At 37.8% G+C, this 26,140-nt stretch overlaps 1 protein-coding gene across 1 annotated transcript in view; it reads right to left on the bottom strand.

The window, feature by feature from the left end:
• The window catches only part of St8sia6 (ST8 alpha-N-acetyl-neuraminide alpha-2,8-sialyltransferase 6), a 117,376-nt gene that overhangs the window by 20,386 nt on the left and 70,850 nt on the right, over positions 1–26,140 (bottom strand). The window contains exon 4 of the mRNA XM_020151212.2: positions 19,396–19,482. Within this exon, the coding sequence (XP_020006801.2) occupies positions 19,396–19,482 (87 nt within the window). The remainder of the gene's footprint in view (positions 1–19,395; positions 19,483–26,140) is intronic.

Genomic DNA, 26,140 nt, shown 5'->3' with positions numbered 1-26,140 from the left:
CCTGTCTGGGGGTTGGTACTAGTGGGAGGGGAAGGATAAGAGGAAAGGATGTAGGAGGGTGATATGGTGAAAATATTATGTACTTATGTATAAAAATAGAAAAATGAGACCTGTTGAAACTATTCCAGGAATGGGGAGAGAGGAGATAAAGGAGAATGAATTTAACTATGATACATTGTAAGAACCTTTGTAAATGCCACAATATACCCTCAGGACAACAATAATCTGATAATAAAAAAAGAAAAAAAAAGAACTAATAATGTCCAGACTGAAGAAGGGCAGGTTCAGGGCATCCAATAGCTATCTTTAAATATTTTAACGACTATAATGTGAAGGAAGAATTAGTTAACCCCTGTAGCTTCAAGATACAGAACCAGGACACTGTGGGTTGAATGCTTGTGACCCCAACATTTACATGTCAGAATGCTAACCCCCAATGGGATGGTATTAGGAGGTGGGGTCTTCTGGGATAGATGATGTCATGAGGGTGGAGTGCTAAGGAATGTAAGGTTACAGTGAGAAGTAGGTTGCCTGTCACCTAGAGAAGGGACCTCACTGCAACTTGCCAGAACTATGCTGGCACCCTGATCTTGGGCTTCTGGCCTCCAAAACTGTGAAAATTAAATGTTGCTTAAGGCACTCAGTCTAGGGCATTTTGTTATAGCTGTCCAAGCTGACTAAGACAAGGATTGATGCATGCAACAATTCAGCACACATTCAGTGGTGGTCAGCAGGTGATATTCATGACCAAAGTCGTGGGAATTACAACTTATGAATTAGTAAATACTAATTGAATTAAACATGGGTGAGCCTGCCTCTGGGAGCTTACTTACATTAGGAGAGACAGAGACAAGATGTACCTGGCATTTTGTTCTCACTTCAATATAGTACGGGTTGAGGTAAGAAGAGCTTTTGATAGGAGTCCATAGGAAGTACCCTTCAACTAACTCTGGGGTCAGAGGAAGGCTTTGTAAAGGTGATGTTAGCACAGTGCCCACCCACTACACTGGAGGTTCTGGATAAATATTTGTTTGTTGAATGAATCACCCTGGGTTGAGAACAGTCATTCAGGTAACAGAGGATGAACAACAGTGGGAGACAGAAAGAGAGAGGAAGGTGGGCTGGAAGGCTACTGTGAGGGAAGCCTCTAGTTAAAGGTAGGGTGACAGTAAGAAAGTTTTAGGGTACAAGAGGAGGGACAGATATGAGACATATTTACCAGGTGCAAAGAACAAAGATAAGGGATAAAGTAGGGCTGCTTGTGATAAGACCATGGTGGGGTGACAAGTGCACTTCTTGGCTTTTCCCAAAGCTCAGCACACGCAGGGGACTCTTCATTTGAAAAGTATTCATCTAGAACATCTGGTGCTCCAGGTACCACACCGGGCCTTGGATAAGCCAAGCTGGATCTTGCCCTGACTTGCACATAGAACACTACAATAAAGATGAGATGTAGAGGGCTGGGTGCAGTGGATTCCATCTGTAATCCCAGCTACTCAGGAGGTATACGTGGGAGGACTGCAGTCTGAAGCTGGTCCCAGGCAAAAAAAAAAATATGAGACCCTATTCAAAAAAATAGCTAGTAATAATGATAACAACAAAAAGATGAGAAGTAGAAAATGGGAGAAGTCTCAGGGCAAAGCAATAAAGGTGATTAACAGTTTGGTAATTATGGTCTAGAGGGAGGGTCAGCCAGATGGGGAGTCTTTTTTCTGCAAAGTGTCACCAAACCATAGGGCAGAAAATCAGCAGCTGCTGTGCAAGAACAATTTGATTCCTCCCCCAGAGAGCCACAGAAAAGATTATATTCAGAAGATTATAAATTTTTGAAAAGGTAATAGAAAGCCATTTAATGAATTCAGAAAGCTTCTTTTTTTAGTTTTTAAATTTTCAGTTTTCCTAACTGCAGAAGATGGGTAGAAAACTTAAACAGAAAGAGAAAACTAAAACTGTAGAGAAACCAAGGGGGAAGAAAAAGAAGGGATGGACACAGCAGAGACAGAGAAGACAAGAAAAAGAGAGATGTGAAAGGAAACAGAAAGGAAGCCCTGAGAAGAGTGGAAGAGACAGAAGGTAAAAGGCAGTTGCACAGACATGAGGGATATGGAGACACATGAAGTACACAGAAAGAAATACAAACACACATATTATTACCAGAACCTCAGCTTTACACAAACAGAAAAGTCCACAGAAAGAAGGCCAGAAAGAAAGATACAAGCTAGACATCCAGATAAGCGCTTGAAAAGGAGAAACATGGGGCCAGGTGTGGTGATGCGCAACTGTAATCCCAGCTACACGGGAGTTGGAGGTAGGAGGATTGTGGTCCAATGCCATCTGGGCAAAGTTAGCTTGAGAATCTATGTGAAAAACTAAAATCAAAATGACTGGGGGCATGGCATAAATGGTAGAGTGCCTGTGTAGCAAGTGGGAGGCCCTGGGTTCAATGCCTAGTACCACGCCACACACAAAAGGAAGAAACATGTAAGTCTGAGCCTAATGTACACAGATACATAAATAATAACAGAAGGTATATGCAGGGAATTACTCCAAGAACTTTCTGTATTAACTTATTTAATCCTTATAACAGCCCTGTGAGGGTAAAAACTATTATCATTATTATTCTCCCCAGTCCTGATATAGAGGCTGAGTCAGGGAATGAAGTGCCTTGCCTGAGGTCACATAGCCAGTAAATGACATGACTGGGACTTGAACCCAGGCAGTCTAGTCCATGTGATACTGCTGTTTCCTCCTAAGTGTCGTCTTATATATGTGGAAATAAACCATAATGGAGGCATATGAAGAGAAAAACAGATGGTTCACCTGGCCACTGTCACAAGACATGTGGATCAACTCAGACTTCATGGGAAAATACATCATGATAGAGATAGTTAGCAAATTGTGATTAAGTATTTTAAAATTGTGCTCAGTGTTCACATATCCATGCATACTAAAAGAATAAAATAGTGCTTAAATCTCTCCCTCACAGGGTCAGGGAAGACCTAGCCAGATACAAGTCAAGGAGCTGAAGGTTGGGAGCTGAAGTCAAGGCTAAGGTCAAAAATTCCCACCCTGCAGTCAATGGATGGCTTGGGGCCAGATGAACCAAGACAAAGAATGGTCCAGCGTAGTGATGTGATGGGGGAGATCGAGACAAGTAGATAGATTTGAAACATATTTAGGACTGCTAACATTTGGTGATTGACTGAAAATGGGCGTGGGAAGGAAATATGAAGAATGAGGAGGATCTTGCCTGGGTTTCTGATTGGGAGGAGGGTGTTGCCTGAAGGAAGAGCCTAAGAATTGGCCTATTGATAGTGATGCACCTTTTGTAGTTTTAATTCATACTAAGACTTGGAATTGGAAATTGACTCACCTTGGAGCAGTAGAAGTAGAAGTTGACTTGAGAAAGAGCACAGTTGTGAGTCTTTGAAACCAAGAGAAAGATCTCACCATCATTCAGTTACTTCAGAGGCTTTTTGGGATAATCACAAAGCTACTGCTGAATGGACCTCTTCAGAATCCCAACAGAGCTCCAGTTGCGTGACTGTCCCCTGTCTTTTCCAAAACTGTTAAAGTCAATTGTGAATGATGTAAGTGTGGAAAGCAAGTTCTAAAATGCTGCTAAAATGAATGTTAAGATTTCTGAATATATTTTAGCTTTCAGATAAAACAAATCCAGGTCACTGCCGTTATTGTTCAACGTGTGAAGAAAATGTAGAGAAGTCATTTATAGCAAACTCTTGTTGACAGGGACTATACTTGCATTTAGTGAGATATTTTTAGGGGAAGGAAAAAAGAAGACCAAGAAACTTTTTTTGTGGACATTGTCTGGCAACATATTGAGATCCTGAACTAAGTCTAATCACATAAGTTGTGCAATCATGCTGAACAGGGTCTTTTGTGTAATTACACCAACATGCTACTTTGGGAAGCACTTCTTAAGGGAAATGTTTCAGTATGTTTTGTGCTGATGCCACTTTCTTTTGTGAAAGGTCTTGTCATTTCATGAACTTCAACTTAATAGACCAAGTATGATTGTCTACTCCAGTGAAAGGCCATGCACAAAGGGGTTTCATCCGCGATGGATGGGAGTCGCCAGCTTGTGCAGGTGGAGGAGCAGAGAGTCAGGCCATGATCCTGGTCATTGAATGAGCCTGCTTCACATACATAACTGGTCCCAAGAGCTCCTAGAAAGACAGCTCTAATCTCAGGGGAATCCCTCCAAACAGCTGCCATGGCTCACTATGGGAATTCATTCTCTTCTGTTGTTTGGATTCATCTCCAAATTCAACTTCTGTGTTGCCTGGCCTCTGGAAACTCGCCACCTATGCTCCTGCTATTGGCCTCTGGCTTTCTTCCAGATCCTGACTTTTCATCTCTGCCCTCAGGCTTTGCCTAACAGAATCGCAAACGTGAATTATCCAGCCATTCCCTTGTTGGACTCATCATCCCTTACTTAGTTCTAATTGAGGGCTAAATAACTAGGCTGGTTAATTTTTAGGCAAGTCAGAGTCAATTCAGCCACCCTGGAAAGGAGGAACAAGTCACAGACTGTTCATGTAAAGGGAACTCCTTCTCTCTCAAAAGAAATGCACTGGGTTATTATAACTTGTTAAGTTTGAAGCTTAATACTTGCTGCTCTGTGTGACCTATTTTCTATCATGAAAAGATCAAAGAAAGTTCAGATAGAACAAATTGAATAGGAAGTGTTGGTTCTTACCAAGTGCATGGTATAATCCATATGAAATGATCACAAAGAAAAAATGGGGCATATATGTGTTTATACTTCTCTTGAGGCTAAAACTAAAACTACTAGAACTTTATTGCTATACAATGGGCTTTCCATATGTATTATAGATACCAAGAGTTTAAACTCTCTTTAGTAAAATATTAATTGCAAGCTAGCAAAATGATATTAAACTTGAAATAATAATAAGAATAATGAAATAAGATGCTAAGAGACAACAGATTCCATACTGAACATTTTGAATACTTTGCATAAGGAATATTCATAAAAACTCCCTGAAGCAAATATTGGTAAAATTATCCAGTTTACCAATAGACTAGCCAGAAGTGGCTTAGTCTAGTAATGATGATGATCATGATGTCACAAATTGTCAGCATCAAAGATAAAATGGCATCTTTAATACTCTACTGAGAATTCATTCACTCACAGAAAAGACCCAATTTAATATAAAGTCCATGGTTTTGCTTTCCAAAGTTTCACTTACTTATGCTCAACAGTGGTCTAGAAAATTCCAGAAACAAAAAATTTGTAAGTTTTAAATTGCACACCATTCTGAGTAGTATGGTGATATCTCACACTGCCCTGCCTATGGGCATCAATCAGCCTTTGTCTAGAGTGTCCATGTTTTATATGCCATCCACACGCTAGTCACTTAGTGGCCATCTGGCTATTAGATCAGCTGTCATGGTATGGCAGTACTTGTGGTCCACTAATCTTTATTTAATGATGGCCCCAAAGTGCAAGACTAGAGGTACTAGTGAAAGGATGTGCCCTTTGCCCCAGCAGATCCCCATAGCAGAAACCAGTAAAGCCAGCACAGGATGCCCCGTGCAGGATAAGATAAACAGGATGGGGGCAGGTGGAATGTGAGGAATGTGAGGAATGTGAGCAGATTGCGAAAGATGACTAGAAGTACGTGCAAGATGTGCCCTGCCTGCTTGCTAAATGTATCCGTGTGCACGAATACTGACCCTTGAATCTATAGGCTAAGAAGTAATGTACTCTTAAATGGATAGGCTGGAAATGTATGTGGTGTTACAAACTCATTGGCTATGTACTGTGCGGGCTTTTGCTGTAACGGCCGGTAGGGGCCTATATAAGATCTTCCCTAAAGAGGCTCGGGGTCCTGTCTGCCCAATCGGACCTGTGTGTCTGTGTGGGAGCTTGACCCTGGCTTGCCAGCTCAATAAACTCTGCTTTGTTGATTGCATTCACGCGTGACTCTCTGTCTCTCGGAGGAATAGGATTCTCGGACCCTAACATTAGCAGTTTGGTTAGAGTATGTGATTATAATTATTCTATTACTAGTTATTGCTACTCTTTTACTGAGCCTGATTTGTAAACTAACTTTATCACAAGTACGTATGTATAAGAGAAACACACAGTGTATGCAGAGTTCAGTACTATCTGTGGTTTCCCATAGTACTTGGAATCACGGATCTTGGAACGCATTCCCTGAAGACAAGAGTAAGGATAATAATAAAAATAATGTCAATAAGATACGTAGAGTCAATTTAAAGCTAAGCCTAATGCTGCTGAACCCAGACACTGAACTATACTCTCCAACTCCTAGTTTTCATACTGAGCCTTCATCAATTTTCAGAACCATCTAGAAAAGTTCTTAGTTCCTCCTGGCAAAGATTATTTTCCAATCATTATTTTGTACGCCATAAAAATGTGGATCGTGGATTAGATCTACTTAACAGGTCTATAAATTAATCATATACACAATGAAAATGTATATTTGTGACTTGTGTTCTGAAGATAGATACTGAAGGACAGTAGCAATGACATCATCAGATTGTTCAGAGCAGGCTTGCCTGAGAAAGGTATAAACTGGAAGATTAATACTTATTAACCAGGGAAGGTGGGAGAGGCAGAAGAGTCAGCATTTTCAAGGCTCAGAGGCTGAGCCTTCATTTGACGAAGTAATCGACCAAAACAGAGAAACAAAAAAGAGCCGGGGGTGGGGGCGTGGTGTGGGACACAATGAGGCAGGTGGTTCCCAGGCAACACAAGGTCTCATGGGATGTTTTATGTAGAGTCAATGATAACACACCAAAGGGTTCCAAGCAAGTTGGAGCAGAGGTGTAAGTGGTAGAAGCAAGTTGTGGCCAAAGTCCATAGTCCAATTTGCATTAAGAAAAAACCGCTTTCTGGCTAATGTGCTAGAAGTGGCTGAGAAAGACCTGGCACAGTGTGTCGTGATCAGAGAGGTCACAGGTTACACAGAAAGTAACGTGAGATGGTGAGTTTAAATAACTCTTCCAGGGTTTGGATGGGTAGTGGAGGAGAAAGAGATAATACTAAAATATGTAAGTTTTAGAATCAACTGACTCACAAAGGAAGCATGCTTCAAACTAAACCAATAGTTTTTATTACTAACAATATAACAATCTAAAGAACGCCAGTGATTAACAAGGATTCTAAAAGCAAGAAAACATTCCACTTCAGTCCCAGTATATCAGAAAAATTAAGAGCTTCAAATAGATATCACCTCTATTTAGCAACCCTCTATGCCTAGGTTAAAATAGAATTCTGCACAAGACAGAACTATGTGGAACACTGGGAGCATCCCAGCAATCAGAGAGGATCTGCTGTTAGTCTGTGTGACTGCTAAGCTGGCAGCACACTGAGAGGTAGGATGGGGGTTTGATAGCTACCCCTGCTTCAGGTTAATATATGAGATTAATCAGTCAGTGGAGTGTTACCTTCAAAGTCGTGGCTCACACAAAATTAGGAAGGTGTGATAGCCTATAGATTGAAAATTAGAAAATTGTACACCAGTGATTGTCCTTTAATGAATCTAGTAAGGGATAGATGAAAGATGTGGTGATCAGAACATTCTGAATATTATTAGACTATAGTACTTACAGAAGCTGCATGCCACTGTCTTGTCACTTTTCCCTTTCTCTAAGAACTGAGTGCTCCGTGCCTCTGCCACATCTCAGCATCTCCCTTCTAGATTGTTCTACTGGGTTGGTTCCTTCATCCAAGTCTTTATCACTTCACACCTGGCCTTGTACAGAAGAGATCACCTGTCATATCCATTCTTCACAAGATGACTGGATTAATCACTTTTGACAGTGGATAAAATTCCTTAAGTTTCCTCCAGGATAAAAGTATAGATTTTTTTAGTAATATAATCATGACAGCTATATTTACCTTTGAATTATTCTACTATCATAATTCAAATTCAAATTTCTAAGGCCCCATATAACATGACACCATATGAAAATTGCCTGTCCATTCTACCTTTGAGATTTTGTAAATGCTCTGGAGCATTTTCTCCATGCCCTTCCTTTCTTCCCTTCTGAATGCTTCCTGTTCCTCAAGCTCAGACTTCCTTCCTCCATGAAACTGTCTTTTTAACTCCATGCTTCAGGATCGGCTCTTCCTCTGAGATCAACAGCAATCTTTGAGTTTATGCCGTATTTTATCTCTTACTGGTTGTTACCTACCCCTACACATATGTCACTATGTATATGAAAGATCTTTCAGAGAAGTTTCTTTCATTCACATTAAAAGAAGAACATCAAGGATGCTCAGTACCTACCAGCTACCTGCACATATAGCCTTTGTATATTTTAAATACTCAAGAAAATACATTTGTTAATATGAAATATATGACATATGCATGTTAATTTGGATGACTCCATTGTTCTTAACACCCATGAGAAGAAGGGATTTACCTCCCTTCTACTGCCATAGTCTGAGGGGCTCATGCAAGGAAGGAAGAATGATGACAAAGTTGCTTGCTACAAGTTCTCACTTTACACAAGAGGAAATAGAGGACCATAGACTTCTTCTGAATCACTAGCCAGGCACTGGGAAAGCTAAGACAAGACCCCAAATGCCCAGGGCTTTGTCTGCTGTACTCCTGATGTGGGGCTTTAAGAGATGGCTGATAATCTTGAATTTGCTTTCCTCCTGTCAGGCTTCTTCTTCCAAGCTTTTAACTACTCCAGTTTTCTTCAATCTCCTCACAGAGTTTTCATATTAATATTTGCACAATAACAAAACCACCTCCATTGGCTAATATTATAGCATGTAAGCATTGATTCATCAAAAATTAATATAGCTAAATAAGGACACAATATGTTGTGTAGATTTGCATGTGTTGTTAAAGACCTCGATGAAGAAACAAGAGTACTCAAAAGAAGAGGAATAGAGAAAGTGCCCACACAAGGCAGGCTGCCCTCACGTAGTAGTATGAAAAGATTAAAATGAAAGGAGAAGAAGAAGGGAAAACGAGAGGAGGAATACAGAACTGAGCAGTCTTACCACTTTCCAAGGTGTACTGAATATAAGTTGTGAAGTAGTACTCAGACCTCCAAACTTCAAACCTTATAGAAGGTACTGTAATCAAGACTCTGTGGTACTTGATCAATGGAAGTGAGAGTTCAGAAATAAACACTCACATTTATGGTAAATTAACTTTTCATAAGGCTTCCAAGAAAACATTGGAAAGACTAGGTATTTAAATAAATGGTACTAGGATATGAAGTTGGATCTCTACCTTATTTCATACACAGTAATTCAAAATGGTTCCCAGACCCAAATGTAAAAGCTAAAACTGTAAAGTCTTTAAAGAAAATATAGACATACATCATGATCTTGGATCAGCAAATGTTTTCTTAGTTATAAAACCAAGAACATAAGCGACAAAACAAAATAAAATGCATTCCATCAAAACTTTTAAAGTTTGGTACTTCAAAGAACATAGTCAAAGCAGTGAAAAAGCAACTCACAGAATCAGAGAAATTACTTACATCTGAGAAGGAACTTGTGTCCAAAATAAATAAGGAATATTTACAACTCAGTAATAAGGTAATGGTCCAATTTTAAAATGAGTAAAGGATTGGAATAGACATTTCTCCAAAGAAGATATAAAAATAGTCATTCAGCACATGAAAGGTATTCAACATCATTTCAAGACTAACAAAATGCAAATTGAAACCATGGTAAGATGCTATTTCACACAAATTTTAAAAGATTGATAACACATGTTGCTGAGGATGCAGAGAAATTAGAACCTTTACACATTGCTGTTGGAACTGTAAAGTGGTGCAGCCACTTTTGAAAAACAGTTTGGCAGTTCCTCAAAATGTTAAATATAGTTACCTATAACACAGCAATTCCACTCCTACGTGTAAACAAGAGCAATGAAAACACATGTTTGCAAACGCAAGTGTTCATCAAAAGAATTATTCATGATCCAAAAGTCAAAAAAAAGCCTCACAAATGTTCATTAACTACAAAATAGTAAACAAAACATGGCATATCCACATAGTGGGATATAATTTGACAACATGAAGGAATGAAGTATCGAGATACATTTTTATGGAATTATCTCAGTATCATGCTAAGTGAAAGAAGCCAGTAAACAAGAGCCATGTATTATAGAATTCCCTATGTGTGAAACTTCCAGGACAGACAAATCTATAGGTCATAAAGTAGATTGTGAGGACTAGGGGAGGGGAAACTGCTGCTAATGGGAATGGATTTCTTTTGTGGGAACGAAAATATTCTGGAATTAGTGGTGATGGTGACACAACTCTGTGAATATACTAGAAACCACTTTAAAAAGTCATACAATGTGCCTGGAATGGAGTAGGGCCCTAAGTAAGGATTCAGTTGCCTCATTTCTTTTCAAAGCCAGTTCATCAATCACTCACAGCTAAGGTGAGTTAGTATATCAGAGTGAGGACGAGAACATTTGGGAACATGGACACAAAATGGCATGCTGGCCCTGGATTCCCTGGGCATTACATTGAGTACCAAGAAGAAGAGAAGAGAAGAAAGGGACAATTTACAGAGTACTTTGAGAAAAGGAGGGAAGGAACCCCAGGAACTCATGTAGAGCAGATACTCAATGCATTTGGAAATATATATGAAATATAAAATAAATGAACATGTCACACACTGTAATTTGCTGAGACTTTATCCTAGCTATACCCTTAACCCACTCAAAGTTCTTCACAACATGGCACAGGGTTATGCAAGCCAAAATTCAACATGGGCTCAACCCCTGTTTTAGTCTAAAAAGGAGGAATCAGCAACTCAGATAACTGAGTTTTGCCCTTAATGGCTAGTGTGTGCACAGGTGATTTTAAGTTTATGAAACAGGAGTTTGTATATTTTAGCAGATTATAAGAACTAAATCAAAGTAAAATAAAATATAAGAATATGATTATCAAAGCAAAGAAGAGAAGTTGGGTGTGGTGGTGCACACCTGTGATCCCAGCACTGAGGAGACTAAGGCAGGAGGATAGTGAGTTCGAGGTCAGTGTGGGCTACATAGGAAGACCCTGTTTCTTCAAAGAAAGAAGAAGAAATCAATTGAAATGTAAACTCAGAAGTAAAGGAGCTGAAACTCTGCAGTAGGTCTGTCTACTGGGATATTGTAGCAGTGTTTAAACAATGTAATATAGTGGTGAAGACATTGCAAGCAATGTTACAAGGGGAAGAGGATTTGTAAGTCTAGGCAGGCTTGAAGGAGACTTACCTGACATGAACACATAAGATAATATAGTTAATACATAGTACAACTTGAGAGATAAGCTTTGAAATAGAATTTAGAAGACCAGTGACTCTCACATGAGTTTGATGCTTTTTTATGGTGAAGCTTGTATTCTGAACAGTAAGAAGAGGAACCAGTCCCTAATGTACAAAGCTAGTTTCTATTATTAAATATGGCAGAAGTAATGACATGGTGTGGTTTCGTTGCTTTTCTAAATGCACAGGCATGCTGCATGGCATGACAAATAGGAAATGAGATGACAGGATATTAACAGTGAAAAACGGTCTCTATGCAGAGGAAATGAGGAAAAGAGGCTTTTTCTGTCTGACAACTGACCCAAAACACCTAGCATAAAGCATGCACATCTTCTTAAATTTGGAAAAAATAAAATATGCATTGCTTTCAGCTGTCATCAGTTACCGTGTATGAATCATAATCAACAAACACTTAAAGGGAATGGAAAGGAGGAATATAGTGGATCAGAAAAATGGACATGATCTCATATCATCAAAAGATGTGCGCAATAGAGATGGGTTTTGCTTCCCTCCATAAAATCTGTGCTACAGAACAAAAATACTGCTCAATAAGCATTGACTGGATGAAAAAGTATAAGCCCACAAAGTGTTCACAACCGTAACTAGTAATATCGCTTTGGGAGAAATACTGCAGAAAATAGCTGAAAACTTTGTTGGTAAAACTAAATTTGGTTTTCTATCTTATATAATCCATTACTCTTAATAATGTAAATACATATAGCTTTTAAATATCAACATATGGTATGGAACATAAGTTTATTTTGTTTAACACTGTCCTCCACACACACACAAGGAGCTTAAATAAAAATGAAAGTAGCACACTGGCTGTTATTTTAGGAGTATCAATGAATCTACTAACACAGCATTGGGATCTTTTCTTGCATGTTCAACACAAGAAAGAGAACAGAATTTCTTTCAAGAAATTTTAATTTAATCAAACCTGAGGGGATAATTCAAGATTTAATAAAATTGTTCCTGCATACTAGCTATGTGTGCAAAGTAATCAGGCACAAAATACCTGTTTTCCAAGTCATTTGAAACGCATCTTGTTTGCCTGAGTCTTAAGCTTGTGTATTTACATAATAACATTGTATTTGCCACTAAGTTTTCAGTAAACATGTGATTGGAATTTTCAGTCTCTTCGATTCCAACTCATGTCTTTGAAACATGAGGGGGTCTAAAGAAACCAAATGGGATCTGTAAAAACTAAAATCAAGATAACAGTGTATGCATTTCTGAAAAAAGTGTAAGTAACATGAAAATTAGCACTGTTGCTATGCATTCGTTATTTCTGTAATTGGCCACACAAATGAATACAGTTCTTTTAAGTTAGAAAACCATTCAAGAAAGAAAGCTAATGCAGTAATTACCATGCAAGTTACCCAAGGAATCTACAACTAATTACTGAAGCTCAAAGATCTTGTGTTGGGATAATGCCTGCTTACCAGAAATTTCCAGAGCTTTACAAAGGAGTTTTCTTTTTTTTTTTTTAATTTTATTATTCATAGGTGCATACAAGGCTTGGGTCGGCGCACTCCCTCTCCCCCCCATCCCCTCAATACCCAGCAGAAACTATTTTTCCCTTATTTCTAATTTTGTTGTAGAGAGAGTATAAGTCATAATAGGAAGGAACGAGGGTTTTTGCTGGTTGAGATAAGGATAGCTATACAGGGAGTTGACTCACATTAATTTCCTGTGTGTGTGTGTTACCTTCTAGGTTAATTCTTTTTGATCTCACCTTACAAAGGAGTTTTCAAAGATGAAGTAGGTGAAGCAGGGAAGGAGGAATAGGAGGAATTTCTTATCATATTTAGTGTCAATTAAAGCATCTTAATGTTATTTTCAAATATCTGAGTGTCCTGGTCAAGCAAATAATCAGCCATTAATTTCTAAAATCGATAGGGAGTAACGCGAAGAACAGTCATTTCCTAGGCTGAAATCCAGGTAAATGTCCCACAAAGTGTTCTGTGAATATGCTTGTGATTGTGGGAGGGAGGTGGGCAGAACAGGCAGAAACTTCTCATAGGAGGATCGATAAAGGAGAGAAGGCAGACACGCAAAGTTGTTGACTTTGTACAGTTGTATGTAAATGAAATTAGATGTCAAGAAAAAATGGGGCAGGACATCTTCAACTCTCAATTAAATACCTCTTTAACTAGATTCAACTATAATCTCACAAAAAATACAAATTCTCAGTTGAAACTTTGAATGTCTGGAGAAGAGGGAGGGGTAAATTCAAACCAGATCCACACCTAGACTTGTGGTAACCACACTACATGGAAGGCAAAATAAGCAATCAAATCTCAAAGATACAGAACCCTCAACCCAGAGAAGTCCTTAGAAATACTTTAGTCCATTTGGGAAGGAATTCTAGATCCCTTGAGAATCTGATGAAAGTTGTGGATCCCTGCTGGCCACGGTGGCACATGCCTATAATCCTAGCTACTTGGAAGGTGGAGGTAGAAGGAATGAAATCCAAGGCTGACCTGGCAGAAGCAAGAGACCCTATCTGAAAAACAAACTAAAAGCAAAGGACTGAGGTGTGGCTCCAGTGGTGGAGCCTTCTGACTAGCAAGTACCAGGCCTTGAGTTCAAACTCTAGTACAGACAAAAATAATAGAAGAAAGTTGTAAATCTTTTCCCAGAAACATGCACAAAATTTCACATGCAATTTCAAGGGTTTTAGGAAACCTCTGACTTGGACTTGAGATTCAGAACCTTTCCAGTTAAACCTTTTGTGTTTCCAGATAAAGGCTGAGAGAAATTAGAGACACAAATTCCAACCATCAAACTTCTCACACCCACATAAAATGCAAAATGAAAGCCAGGCATGGTGGCTTATGCATGTAATCCCAGCTACTCAGCAGGCAAAAATCCTTGGGAAGATTGCAGTCTGAGGCTAGTGAGTGCAAAAAGTTAGTGAGAGTTAACCAATAAGCCAGATGTGATGGAACACAACTGTAATAACAGCTCTGTAGGAGATGCAGATAAGAGGACTGCATTCTGAGAATGACCTGGGCAAAAAGCAGAAGACTGTATCTGAAAAATAATCTAATGTACAAAGGCTGGAGGCATGGCTCAAGAGACTCTAGATCCTGAGGTCAAACCCGAGTACCTTAAAAAAAAAAAAAAAAAAAAATATATATATATATATATAACACAGAAAGAAAGGAAAAGAAAAGCCTGCTGAGAAGGTAGACTTTCTAGGCCATATTTCTACATAAGTCAGCTTTAAGCTGCAGTTGTTTTCTTTCTTGGAAGAGTCCATTTTCTTAGCATTTATATTTTATAAATATAAATGCCAAGGACAGGTCCCAGGCCAAGGAGAGGTCTTCTATAATAAGTCATCCCAAAGTCAGCCTGTTCAGAGCAGGCTTATCTCCTCCAAAGCATTTCCCTTTGAAATCTTTCAGTCTATCAGAAGCACCATGATTATCTCAAACAACCAGATTCAAAATTTCTCAGTGAGTATTTTCTTCTTCCCTCAATCACAGCACCAGAAGTCAAAAAGCAACCAAGTCCTACTAAGTCTCAGTCACACAGCTATTTATTGGGACCATCTTTGTGACGGACACTGGAGATGCAAAGATGAGGAAGATAGGCCCTTCCCCAAAGAGATGATGATCAAGTGTCTCTCCCTTGATATTTTCATAGCTACCATTGATGTTTTAGATTCTCATTTTCCTGTGGTCACTAGGGATTGACCTCAGGGTCTCACATGTGCTAGGCAGATGCTCTACCACTTGAGCCACACTCCCAGTCCTTTGTTTTCAGTTTGTTTTTCAGATAGGAGTTTCTTTTTCAGAGAGGGTCTCACAGTAACTTTGCCTGGGCTGATGTCAGACTGTGATCCTCCTACTTTTGTCTCCTGAGTAGCTGGGATGACAGACATGCACCATCAAGCTTAGCTTATGGTTGCTTTTCTACAACCAACACCTAATGGCTCTTCCTTATTTGAACTATTCCCTTCCTCCTAACTCTCCAGTTCCCATAGCATTGTGCTGACTGAATACTTTCCCTAAAACAAAGGACTATCTTTACTGTATTCTTGGTTTCTAAAAATTTCCTGTGGACTTCACCATGATAATTAAAGCCCTGTGCATCATCAGGCCCTGCCCCCATCTGTCTACAATTATGCCCTTTATCCTAAGTACCCTGTAATACAAGTGCATGGCTCCTACCCAGCTAGCCTTCATGCCTAGCCCCATCATTCTTAAATTGGTTGCTGTCTCCTTTTCTGTCCATCCTCAGAGCTATAGCTCAAGTCCTGCTTCTTTCTACAAAATGTTTCAAGAAATTCATGATCTTGCACTGATATCAGAGTTTCTGTGTAAAACATTCATTTTGACATTGAATCACACATATTCATATTTTTGGGTGGTACTAGGTTTTGAACTCAGGCCCTCATGCTTGCTTGACAGGCACACTACTGTTTGAGCCACACCTTCAGCTCTTTCTGCTTCAGGGTTTTTTTAGGGGGGCTGTGAGCCTCCTATTTATGCTTCCCGTGAGCTGGGATGACAGGCACGCACCGCCACTTACCATTGATTGATTATGGTGGGGTCTTGCTAACTTTTTGTTCTTGAGGGCCTCAAACCATGATCTTCTGGATCTCTGCCTTCTGAGTAGCTGGAATTATAAATGTGAACCACTGTGCCTGGCCATCATGTTTTTAATTTCTTTTCTCTCCAAACAGACTATAAATTTTTTGAGGTCAGTAAAGAAACTTTTCATTTTCTTGTTTGCTTTCATGCATCTGGTACTTAATAACTGTTTCTTCAGTCCCTCCTTTGTACACATTATCCATGCACTAAGGGGTTCTGCAATGTTTTGACACAGTAAATTCTACACAGATATTTGCAGATGTACACATTTTACCCTCTTTGCTAGCAAGCAGCATGTTTATTTAAGAAAACATGACTTTGTGAGAGCACACAAGGGAGGTGTGAGGATAGGTAAGACACCTAAAAAAACTAGATAGCATCTGTTGCCCTCAATGCAGAGACTAAATCAGATACCTTAAAAGCAACTGAGGCCAATAGGAGAAGGGGACCAGGAACTAGAGAAAAGGTTAGATCAAGAAGAATTAACCTAGAAGGTAACACACATGCACAGGAAAGTAATGTGAGTCAACTCCCTGTCTAGCTATCCTTATCTCAACTAGCAAAAACCCTTGTTCCTTCCTATTATTGCTTATACTCTCTCTTCAACAAAATTAGAGATAAGGGCAAAATAGTTTCTGCCAGGTATTGGGGGATGGGGGGGAGAGGGAGGGGTGAGGTGGGTGGTAAGGGAGGGGGTGGGGGAGGGGGGAGAAATGGCCCAAACATTGTATGCACATATTAATAAAAAAAAAAGAAAAGAAAACATGACTTTGAAGCTCCCTTAGTTTTAATCACTTGACCACAAGAGTTCCATTATTTGCAAATAATCCCCAGGTGTCAACTGTAGGAAGTCTCAATGATTGGGCTGCAGATGGATTTATTATATATTTATTTGCTTATATTCCTCAGAATTTAATGGAAGTTTTGTAATGGCTTCTTAAAAGAATATTATTGCCTTTTTAAAGCTCACATTCTACTTTCCTTCAATTTGATATAAAATGCTATAAATAAATAAAATGAAAAACTGTTCAGCTACTTGACATCTATAATAACAGGGGATGTTTCTATAAATCCAGCTTTATAAATAGACAGAGGCTTCCAGATTTGGCCAGCTATACTTGTAAAAAAATGAGGAAAGAGGATGGTTTATTATGATTTAATTGCCCAGACTTCTGTGGAGGGTTTGCACAAGGCAGCTTACAAATATGTCCATAAAATAAACATTGTAATAGAATACATATGCAAGTAAATAAGTAAATGTCACCATGACTATTCTCTTGAACAACAACAAACAATAAATGGGACAGCCCAGATGTTTACTTAAATTGGTCCTGAAGGGATGTGTAGGCTTTTGGGTAGTCATTATGGTTATTGATGTACCTTTTATCCTGAGCTGTTACTAAGAGAAAACATACCATCCATCTATCGAGCCTCTATCCATCTCATCTGCAGCGGGATGCTCGTGCAGCTTTTGATTTAAAGAGACTGATGGTTTTTTTGTCTTTTTTTAAAAAGGAAAGAAAGAACAAAAAAACTTTAGAGAAAAAATATTTTTAATTGAGTCAGACTTTGTATGAGAAAACTTGCAGAGATCACATAAGGCTTGGAATAGCATTATCTTCTTCCAGAGAGGATTTACTTTGTGTCTATTAGTTATCTAGGCTAAGGACAAATCTCCTAAAGTCTACGGAGGGTGGAAATAATTCAAATTCAGGCTTCGGTCCTTTTGAGAGCTGGCCTTTTCTGGGGATTTTTGGAAGCTCTGCTCAGCTTCTCTGCCTCTCAGCCAGTGGCTTTACATTCAACAAATGTCCTGTGAAAAAAAGCAGCTCCGAGTGCTGGGTTCACCTCTCTTGGCTTCCCTCTTACTCTGGATCTTAGTCCTGTAAATCTCCCTGCCCCAAAAGCTTTCAAATAGGGGTTTAGTATATTTTGTTTTTTGTCTTATTCTCAGGAGACTTGGTCTCAATTAACTTAACAGCCTGAAATAGAAGCTCCTTTACCGCTGGTTTTCTTGCTGTCACTTCTCATCTGACTTTCTAGCTAATTATCTCGAATTGATCCTTAATAGTTCAATACCTCAATAGCTTCCTCTTTCTTTTTTGTCTATTCTGCACATGTGAAAAGGTCTCTCAAGATCAGATTCTGTTTCCACTTGTTAGCTCTGTGATTGCTTAGGTTATGATTGTCTGTGCAAGTTCCTATGAGGATCCTGCTACCAGGATCTCTGAAGTCCAGTCTTGAATTAGACTAGGTAGCAAAAATATCCTGGAGATTAAATAGTTAAATAGGATTCCCTGTTTGAGCCTCTCACCCTGAAATGACAGTTAGGAAAGGTGCTTCATGGTATTCTATAGGAAGTCATGACACCCATATCTACCAGTGGAAGGAAGGTATTTACTTTTAGCTTTGACTCTATCAGGAAGTTAATCTTTCATCCAATGGGTTCTGACTAGAACCTGCTTATACTAGCAATGCAATCAGAGGCAGTTCTAACAACACCAGCAAGTACTTACTAAGGGAGGGCTGGCAGAGCCATAGCACCAGGCAATCAACAACGGCCTTCCCATAGAAAAAACCAAGCAGCAGATACTTCTTGCAGTATTTTAAGAGAAAGCAATCTCACTAGTAATATTTGAAAGACTTAATGCTTATTACCTGAAAATATGAACAAGTAAAGACATGCCTCTGGATAGTAATATAATAAAATAATTTAGCACAGGCCAAAACCTGAGTGGAATTCACAGCAAAGAATCAAAATATGGACCATGAAACAAAACCCATAATAATCTAGACCAGGCAAGCACAAAAAAAATTACCTAGCTGTGAGATGTGGAAGTACTGGAGAAAGGGGTGCTGAGGGGGTCGTGGACCTCCACATCACACTGCTTTAATAAAAGTATTTTCTATCAGGGTGAGCTGCAAGTTCTCCAAGCACAGCAGACAACTCTTTAATGATCAACTGAAAACCTAGTGCTGCCTGCTGATGACTCATTGATGGGTCATTAACTAGAGCAACTCACATTTCTCACTGTGACTTGTATTACAAAGCTAGCGAGAAAAACTGGAAGAAAATGCATAGAAAGAAAACAAATTTTGTTCTAAAATCATGTGATTAGGGACAAATTTCATCCTTCTATGTTTTCCAAAATTTCTCTAATGCTATTGTATTTTATTTACAAAATAAATAAGTATATGCCAAATACAAGTGGTACAAAAAGTGACATCTTCTAAAACATAATTGAAAGCATAATGAAAACTTTCTTTTGAACATAGAATTTTGTGATTCTACTAGCAAAATTACAAATTTCTGTAGAAGCAATGGAGATGGATTACCAGGTGTCACACAAGAGGGCCTTAGAATTCAATTATCCTGATTGCCAGTTGGCTGCTCCTACTTTTCTTTTTAACATCATGTTGCTTATTTTCCTAAAAAGAAAATGAACAAAACATTTTTCACTCATATTATGTATGGAAAACTTTTACCTGAAGTTCTCATATTCTTCTGCTTGCCGTTTCCATGGACAGCCCTGTATATTTGTGATAATCTGAAGGTAGTCATCCTCTGAATATCTAAAAGTTAAAAGTCAATATAATTAGAAAATAAAGATCTCATAGAGGACTTTCCTAGAAGACACTTCTACTATTTTAGCCTGCTATATCATTTCTGAAATCAAGATGAAATAATGAAATATCATACTCATTTCAAAACCTCTAAGAACATACAACTTGAAAATAATTATTCTGTTGGTTTAGGAATACATAAATTGTATATTTCATAAACTTAATCTAGTATTACAAACTAGGACAACACATATACATCATCTAGTCATTTCCTCTTAGCTTTGCCTGATTGATGAATGAATATATATACTTTATAGATGTTTGTCATAAATAGATAGCTAATCATTTTTTTTTCAGACTCTAAGTTGATAGATTTACCTTGGGATACATAGATAAAATTTCCCGCAAAATAACCTTCTTAAGTTTTAACTTTGAACAGGAAATTTAAAAACCAGATTGGACTAAGGTAAGAGAGATGTATATTGGCATAAAAACCTATGGGCACAGTGGTACCGGTTGAGAAGCCTGGGGAGCAGCTCAGTCCCTACAGATCTTCCCCTATCTGAAATTCCACCATGATGTATTAATTCCTAAAGTACAGTATATTGTTTCATCTTGAAGGGTGCTCACTTGAAATGCAAATATCCCTTGAAGTGAGAAAATCCTTACATTTTCTTTAATTCATCTTAGAGATCAAGATGGTATAACATGGAAATAGAGTATATGCTGGTGAGCTGGATGGGAAGTGGGAAGGGGAAGGTGTTGTCTGGGAAAATTATTCTCCCATCCACATAAGTAAAATGAAGTTTCTCTAAAGTTTATCTTTAAAAGAATTTCTTATGGGTGGGGAATGTAGCCAAACAAGTAACTCCTTTGTCCCAGAAATTTGCCTTCCTCTTGGGTTGCTCTCTTTTCAGTAAAGCTATCAACATGAATCAAAAATGTTTTTCCTTGGTTCCTACTGACCCAGCTGAGATTACCTGAAAGACTCAAAAGACTCTATTAAATACTAAAAGAGAAGCTAAGCAAAGAGCTACCACAGGAGGAATTAAAAATAGTTTTACAGCACAAAGTCTTCCAACTCCAACAGATTCAGATCACTGCATGGGTGCTAGGACTTGTCTTGGTATACTCAGTATCAGGAGAGCACAGCACTGTGACCCCAAAATGTTGGCTAGAAAAGATACTTCCTGGCTGAAATGAACATTATCTGTCTCCCCGTGATGGGAGACACCCAGAGACCCTTGCAAGTCATTGTTAAACTCAAAAAAGAAGTACACATTCAGCAACCTACCCAAAACTTTCTCAATGTTGGCTTTGTATTTTTTATTTTTGGTAGTACTGGCATTTGAACACAGGTTCTCTGCTTGCTAGGCAAGCACTCTATCATTTGGGCCACTCCCTTGCTCTTTTTGCTCTATTTTTCACTAAAGTCTCATGCTTTGGACTGCAATCCTACTATCTATGCCTCCTAAATAGCTGGAATTGCAGATCTCTACCACCACACATGGCTTATTTGTTAAAGTGGGGGTCTTGCTAACATTTTGCCCAGGCTGGCTTCAAACCATGATCTTCCTCATATCTGCTTCCTGAGTCACTAGGGTTATAGGTGTGCACCACCATATCCTGTAATTAATGCTGGCTCATAAAGAGAAGTATAACATCATAAGTTCTCTCCATCTGGGGAAGTCTTGTTTATCCCCAAAGCGTGGCTTTAAATTTTATCATTATATTGACAGCACAGCAATGAGAGCACTATATATATATAAGGGTCCATGAGCAAGAATAACAAAATATAAATTCAAGTAAAAAGAAACTGAAAGGGAAGAGGGATAAATACAAATAGTATGTCTAATCAAAGAGAACTGCAATTTTAGTTTAAGGCAAGATAAAGGAAATATTAAATAAATGCATAGTTATCATTCTGCCATGAAACTAAATGTGCCAGAGTTCAAACTTTTATTTAAATGGTACTGATTAGGTGAAAGGTGAATTAAGTTTCTCATGACGTATAACTAGGATTTGTGAACTTGAAGGGTTAGTATTAGAAAGTATTGAAAATTTAAAACAAAGGTAAAAGCTGAATGAAATGAACAAAGAATCATTCAGCTGTGAGACAACCTCAAATGGCTTAGTACATGTGTAATTATAGCAAAAGAAAGGAGACAAATTTGAAGAAATTATATTGGAAATTTTTCCCAAATTTAATGAAAACTATAAATCCAGAAATCTAAGAAGACCAGCAAATCTGAAGCACAAGAAAAATGCACAAAAACAAGACACATTAGAATTCTTAAAGCTAGTGGTAAAGAGAACATCTTAAAAGTAATTAGAGACAAAACACATTTTGTACAAAGAAACAATGATAAGCATGGCAGTATACTTCTTGTCAGAAACCATGGAAACTGGAAGGCAGTAGAATGATAACTTGAAAACAGAATGGGATTTGGGAGAAATTGTCATTCTAGAATTCTGTACTCTGAAAGTCTTTTTCAAAAATAAAGGTGAAATAATGGCTTTGCCAGACATGAAAATCTGAAAGGTTCATAACCAGTAAACCTATAGTAAAAGCAATGTAAAAAGGAAGGCTTTAGGCAGAGCAGAAATGAAATCAGTCTGGTGTCTGGGTTGAAAAAAATAACATAGAACAATGAGAATAAAATATGTAAACAGAAATGAAAAACCTTTTCTTATTTTTAAAACCTTTTCAAAAGATGATCATTAACAGTTTAAAGTGAATATAATAATAATACATCAAGGGAGTTACAAAATATGTAAAAATAAAAATATGACAACTGTGGAATAAAGGCTAGAAGGCAGGGCTGAGGAGAAAGGAGCAGAATTAGAAATGCTATAAATTGCTTGAAAGTAGACTATAATAAGAAAATGATGTATACTATGTATAAAGCAATCAGTAAAAAACAAAGCCACAAAATATAATAAAAATATTCAAATCAAAAGGATGCAGAAAAGGGAGGAAAGAAAGCAAAGAACACACAAATAGAAAACAAATAACAAGATGACAGATTTAAACCCAAATAAATGAATAAGCACATTAAATGTAAGTGATCTAAACATACCAATTAAAAGGCAGAAAATATTAGATTGGATTTTTTACAAAGAACCAATTATATGTTGTCTACAAGAAGCCAACTTCATACAAACAATCAAATAAAGTAAAAGTAAGAAGTAAATAAAAAAAGATGTTCCACAGTAGAATGAATTAAAACAAAGTTGGAGTGGCTCTATTCATAGTAGATTCTGAACAGGGAATATTACCATGAAAAAATAGTACTCCTGAGCAAGGAATATTATCATGAAAAACATAAGGTAAGCTCACAAAATAATGAAATAATAAGAAAAGAATCAATGAGATAAAAACCAGCTCACTGAAAACATTAACAAAATTGATGTGACCTCTTGTCACACTGATCAAGAGAAAGTAAAGAAGATAAAAATAATTATTGTTGGGAATGAGGGTGCAGGGCAAACAACCCTCCTAAAGAAACAATAGCAGTATAACTTTATGCCAAAAATTTTAACTAACTTAAATGCAATGGGTATTCTTACTTAAGACACAAACTACCAAACTCACTCAAGAAGAAACAGAGACACAAGTAGTCCCATAGCTATTACAAAATTATAATTAAAATCCTTTCCATAGAGAAAACTCCAAGCCTAAATGGCTTCACTAAAGAATTTTATCAAACATTTAAGCAATATTAATAGCTCAAAGAGCCCTATATTACCACCTGGACCTCCTTCAATGAATTGCCCAAGAAGTTTCACATTGTAGCTCAATTCTATCAGTCTAATAACCCAGCTGACCCTTCCTAACTTTCCATAGGACCAGTCAGAGGAAGTCAGAACTGGGGAGAGTAAGTAGAAGCCACAATCCATGGAATAAAGGAAACGTTGCTTTGAGCCTTTTCTGAGTAGTATATGGCCTCGTTACATTTCATGTTTGTGTTTAAATGTGCATTTTCTAGATTATCATGCATAATCTACATGTCTTAGGGATTGAGGGCTAGCGATGATCAGTCTTCAGAGTCCTCAGGGGAAGAGGGTGGAGTGGGAAACCAACATGTAGAATTCAGTGGGAGAAAAGCTCTTATAGAATTATTGGTCAAGGTACTCTGAGAGCTGGTAAGAAGTAGCAACTTAGCTATCCCAGGAAGTCTTTAAAAATCATATTAATTTAAACATTCTCTAAGTTTTTAGTAGCTAGAATTTCAAAATTTAGATATTTGATCCATAACAATTGTTAATAAAATAATGCTTATTATCTTAGCTATAGCATTATGGAAAAATTTAACTTTTAGTCTAGTAATGAATATTTAAAATTTTTTTAAGGCTGTTAAGTCAATCCCCCCTGAAGTGAAAGATCTTGGCATGTGAACACACCATCAGTACAATGAAGATTATGACCCTCCATCATCCACAAAAGTTTTCTGGTGCTCTGCTGTAATCCATTCCTCTCTTCCACTGCCTGGGCACTTCCATCCACATCCCCAGGAAACCCCTGATATGCTTTGTTACTCTGCACTGGTTTGCATTTTCTGGATGCTGTCTGCATTGTGTATTCTTTTTGTGGTCTGGCTTCCTTCATTCAGAATAATTATTTTGAGATTGATCTATATTTCCAATATATTATGCTGCATCTCATCTATTTTCATAACGCAACTGAAAATTAATCCCATCAGAAACATTTTCTGGTCTCAAGACCTACAATAAATCACACTAAATAATGCAGCAAGTTATTTTCAAGAGAATAAATAATATCTTTTAAAATCATTATTAATAATACCCCAAGTGAGACACAAATTATAAATAACATACAAAATGATATTAAGTAAATATCTTACTAAATGTTTAAGTTTTTTTCTAGAACTGTCTCTTTGAAGATGAAGATTCATATGCTGTGATTCATATAATCTCAGTTAAGATAAAATTGGTTTTATTACATGCTCTAATGTTGGGTAAGTACCCAAGTATTTGTTGGGTACTTATTAGGTGCCTCAAATTTATCTTGGGATATTCATTTATTAGTGTCATTCAGTCAGCTGCAACATCGATTTAGTTTCTCATAACATCTCTTCCTGCTGCAAGTCAACTCTCCTGGCCATTGAAATGGGTGGGAACAGCCCACTAATATTAAATCAGTAGGTTTCTGTGCAATGCGCTGGGTATATCAAAATACCTCTGCAGCTGCCACCAAGTCCCTTGAAGAGCTCAATTCTACATGAAAATAAATCCTGCAAATGAATACAATGCTAGAAGATTTTCAGTGAATACAGCAAATCACTTCCACTGGGTTCCACTTTCTACTGGATAGGCTGATTGAGTGTATGAATGTGAAATGAAGAGGAGTGAGTGGCACCCTGCAAATAACACTAGCATTTCATCCACTAATGGTAGATGACTTCAATTTGCATTGGTTTTCTACTCTGCATGACAGTGACTTCTAATTAGAATGCAGTAGGTATTGTCAATTGACCTGGGAGAAAAGGATCTCAAACTTTTATTCTCCTCATAACTTTTAATGTCCCTCAGACAAGTTAAATAAATATTACCTAGCAAGTGTATATTTTAATTCCTAAAGACATCAACATAACTTCTTCACAGCCCCAGTGAAATCTCCAAAGTTCCATACCACATTATTTGAAAAAGTTCAACATTGATTTAAAAAAACAAACAAACAAAACTTTGTTTCCTAGGAAATTAAATTTGGGGATATCAAAATTAATTATATAAGACACATGCTAGGAAGTGCTGTGAGCAATAACTAACCCTAGCCAATCAAGAGGGAATGCTGTTATTCTTCAGAGGACTGGGGAAGTAATGTAGGAAAGGCTACACAGATTGGTAAAGCAACTGAAGACTAGCAACAAGGTAGAGAAGGATTGTTGCTACCATCCCATGTCTATGGGTTACCTATACAGCTGTGGGAGTAGGTGAAGAAGAGGGTTGCTAGACAGGAACTATGGTTTACAGTGGAAAATACCCTAACCCTGCCCACAGAGAGATCCAGGGGAATAAATTCCAAACTCCTCCCATCTTCCACTCTTTCACCCATAATTCCCGCAGGCTGACTAGAAGTCAAAGAGTAAAAGTCCAACTAATGTAGTCCAAGGAATTCAGCCATCATGAGCACACAAGTAAAACAGCAGGAAGCACATTTGGATAGTTAGCAGAGAAAACATAGCACAAATGAAAACCTACTCATGGTGCTATTTCTTGGTATTTTGGGGAAGTAACTGAATTTTGCTGCAGTTGAATAGTTTGGTGCAATGCAAAAATCAAGAAGTACCTCACAGCAAAAGACAAAATATAATTCTCACTATTTGGAAGTTTCTTCTCCACAAATGTCTGCCATGCACAAATACACCATTGGGCTACAAAGGATAATAAGCAACGACAGAACATGCTATTTAAGATTTTCATACTTCCTTTTAAAATATGACTACTATCAGACTTTGGAAGATGAAAAAAAAAAAGATGACTACTTTTCAAGTTTCTAGAAAGAAAATCTACAAACATATGAGAAGATATCCAGAGATAAAAACAATAATAATCTAGTGATCTTGCAATGTCAGTTTTTACAAATTTCCTATATATTGCAAGCAATCTGTGACAGCCAATAAAGTTCATATTTCTCCATCACTTG

This window comes from Castor canadensis, chromosome 15 (genome assembly GCF_047511655.1).
Source record: "Castor canadensis chromosome 15, mCasCan1.hap1v2, whole genome shotgun sequence".
In the NCBI taxonomy this organism is placed as follows: domain Eukaryota; kingdom Metazoa; phylum Chordata; class Mammalia; order Rodentia; family Castoridae; genus Castor; species Castor canadensis.
This window is presented reverse-complemented; position numbering and strand designations above follow the sequence as displayed.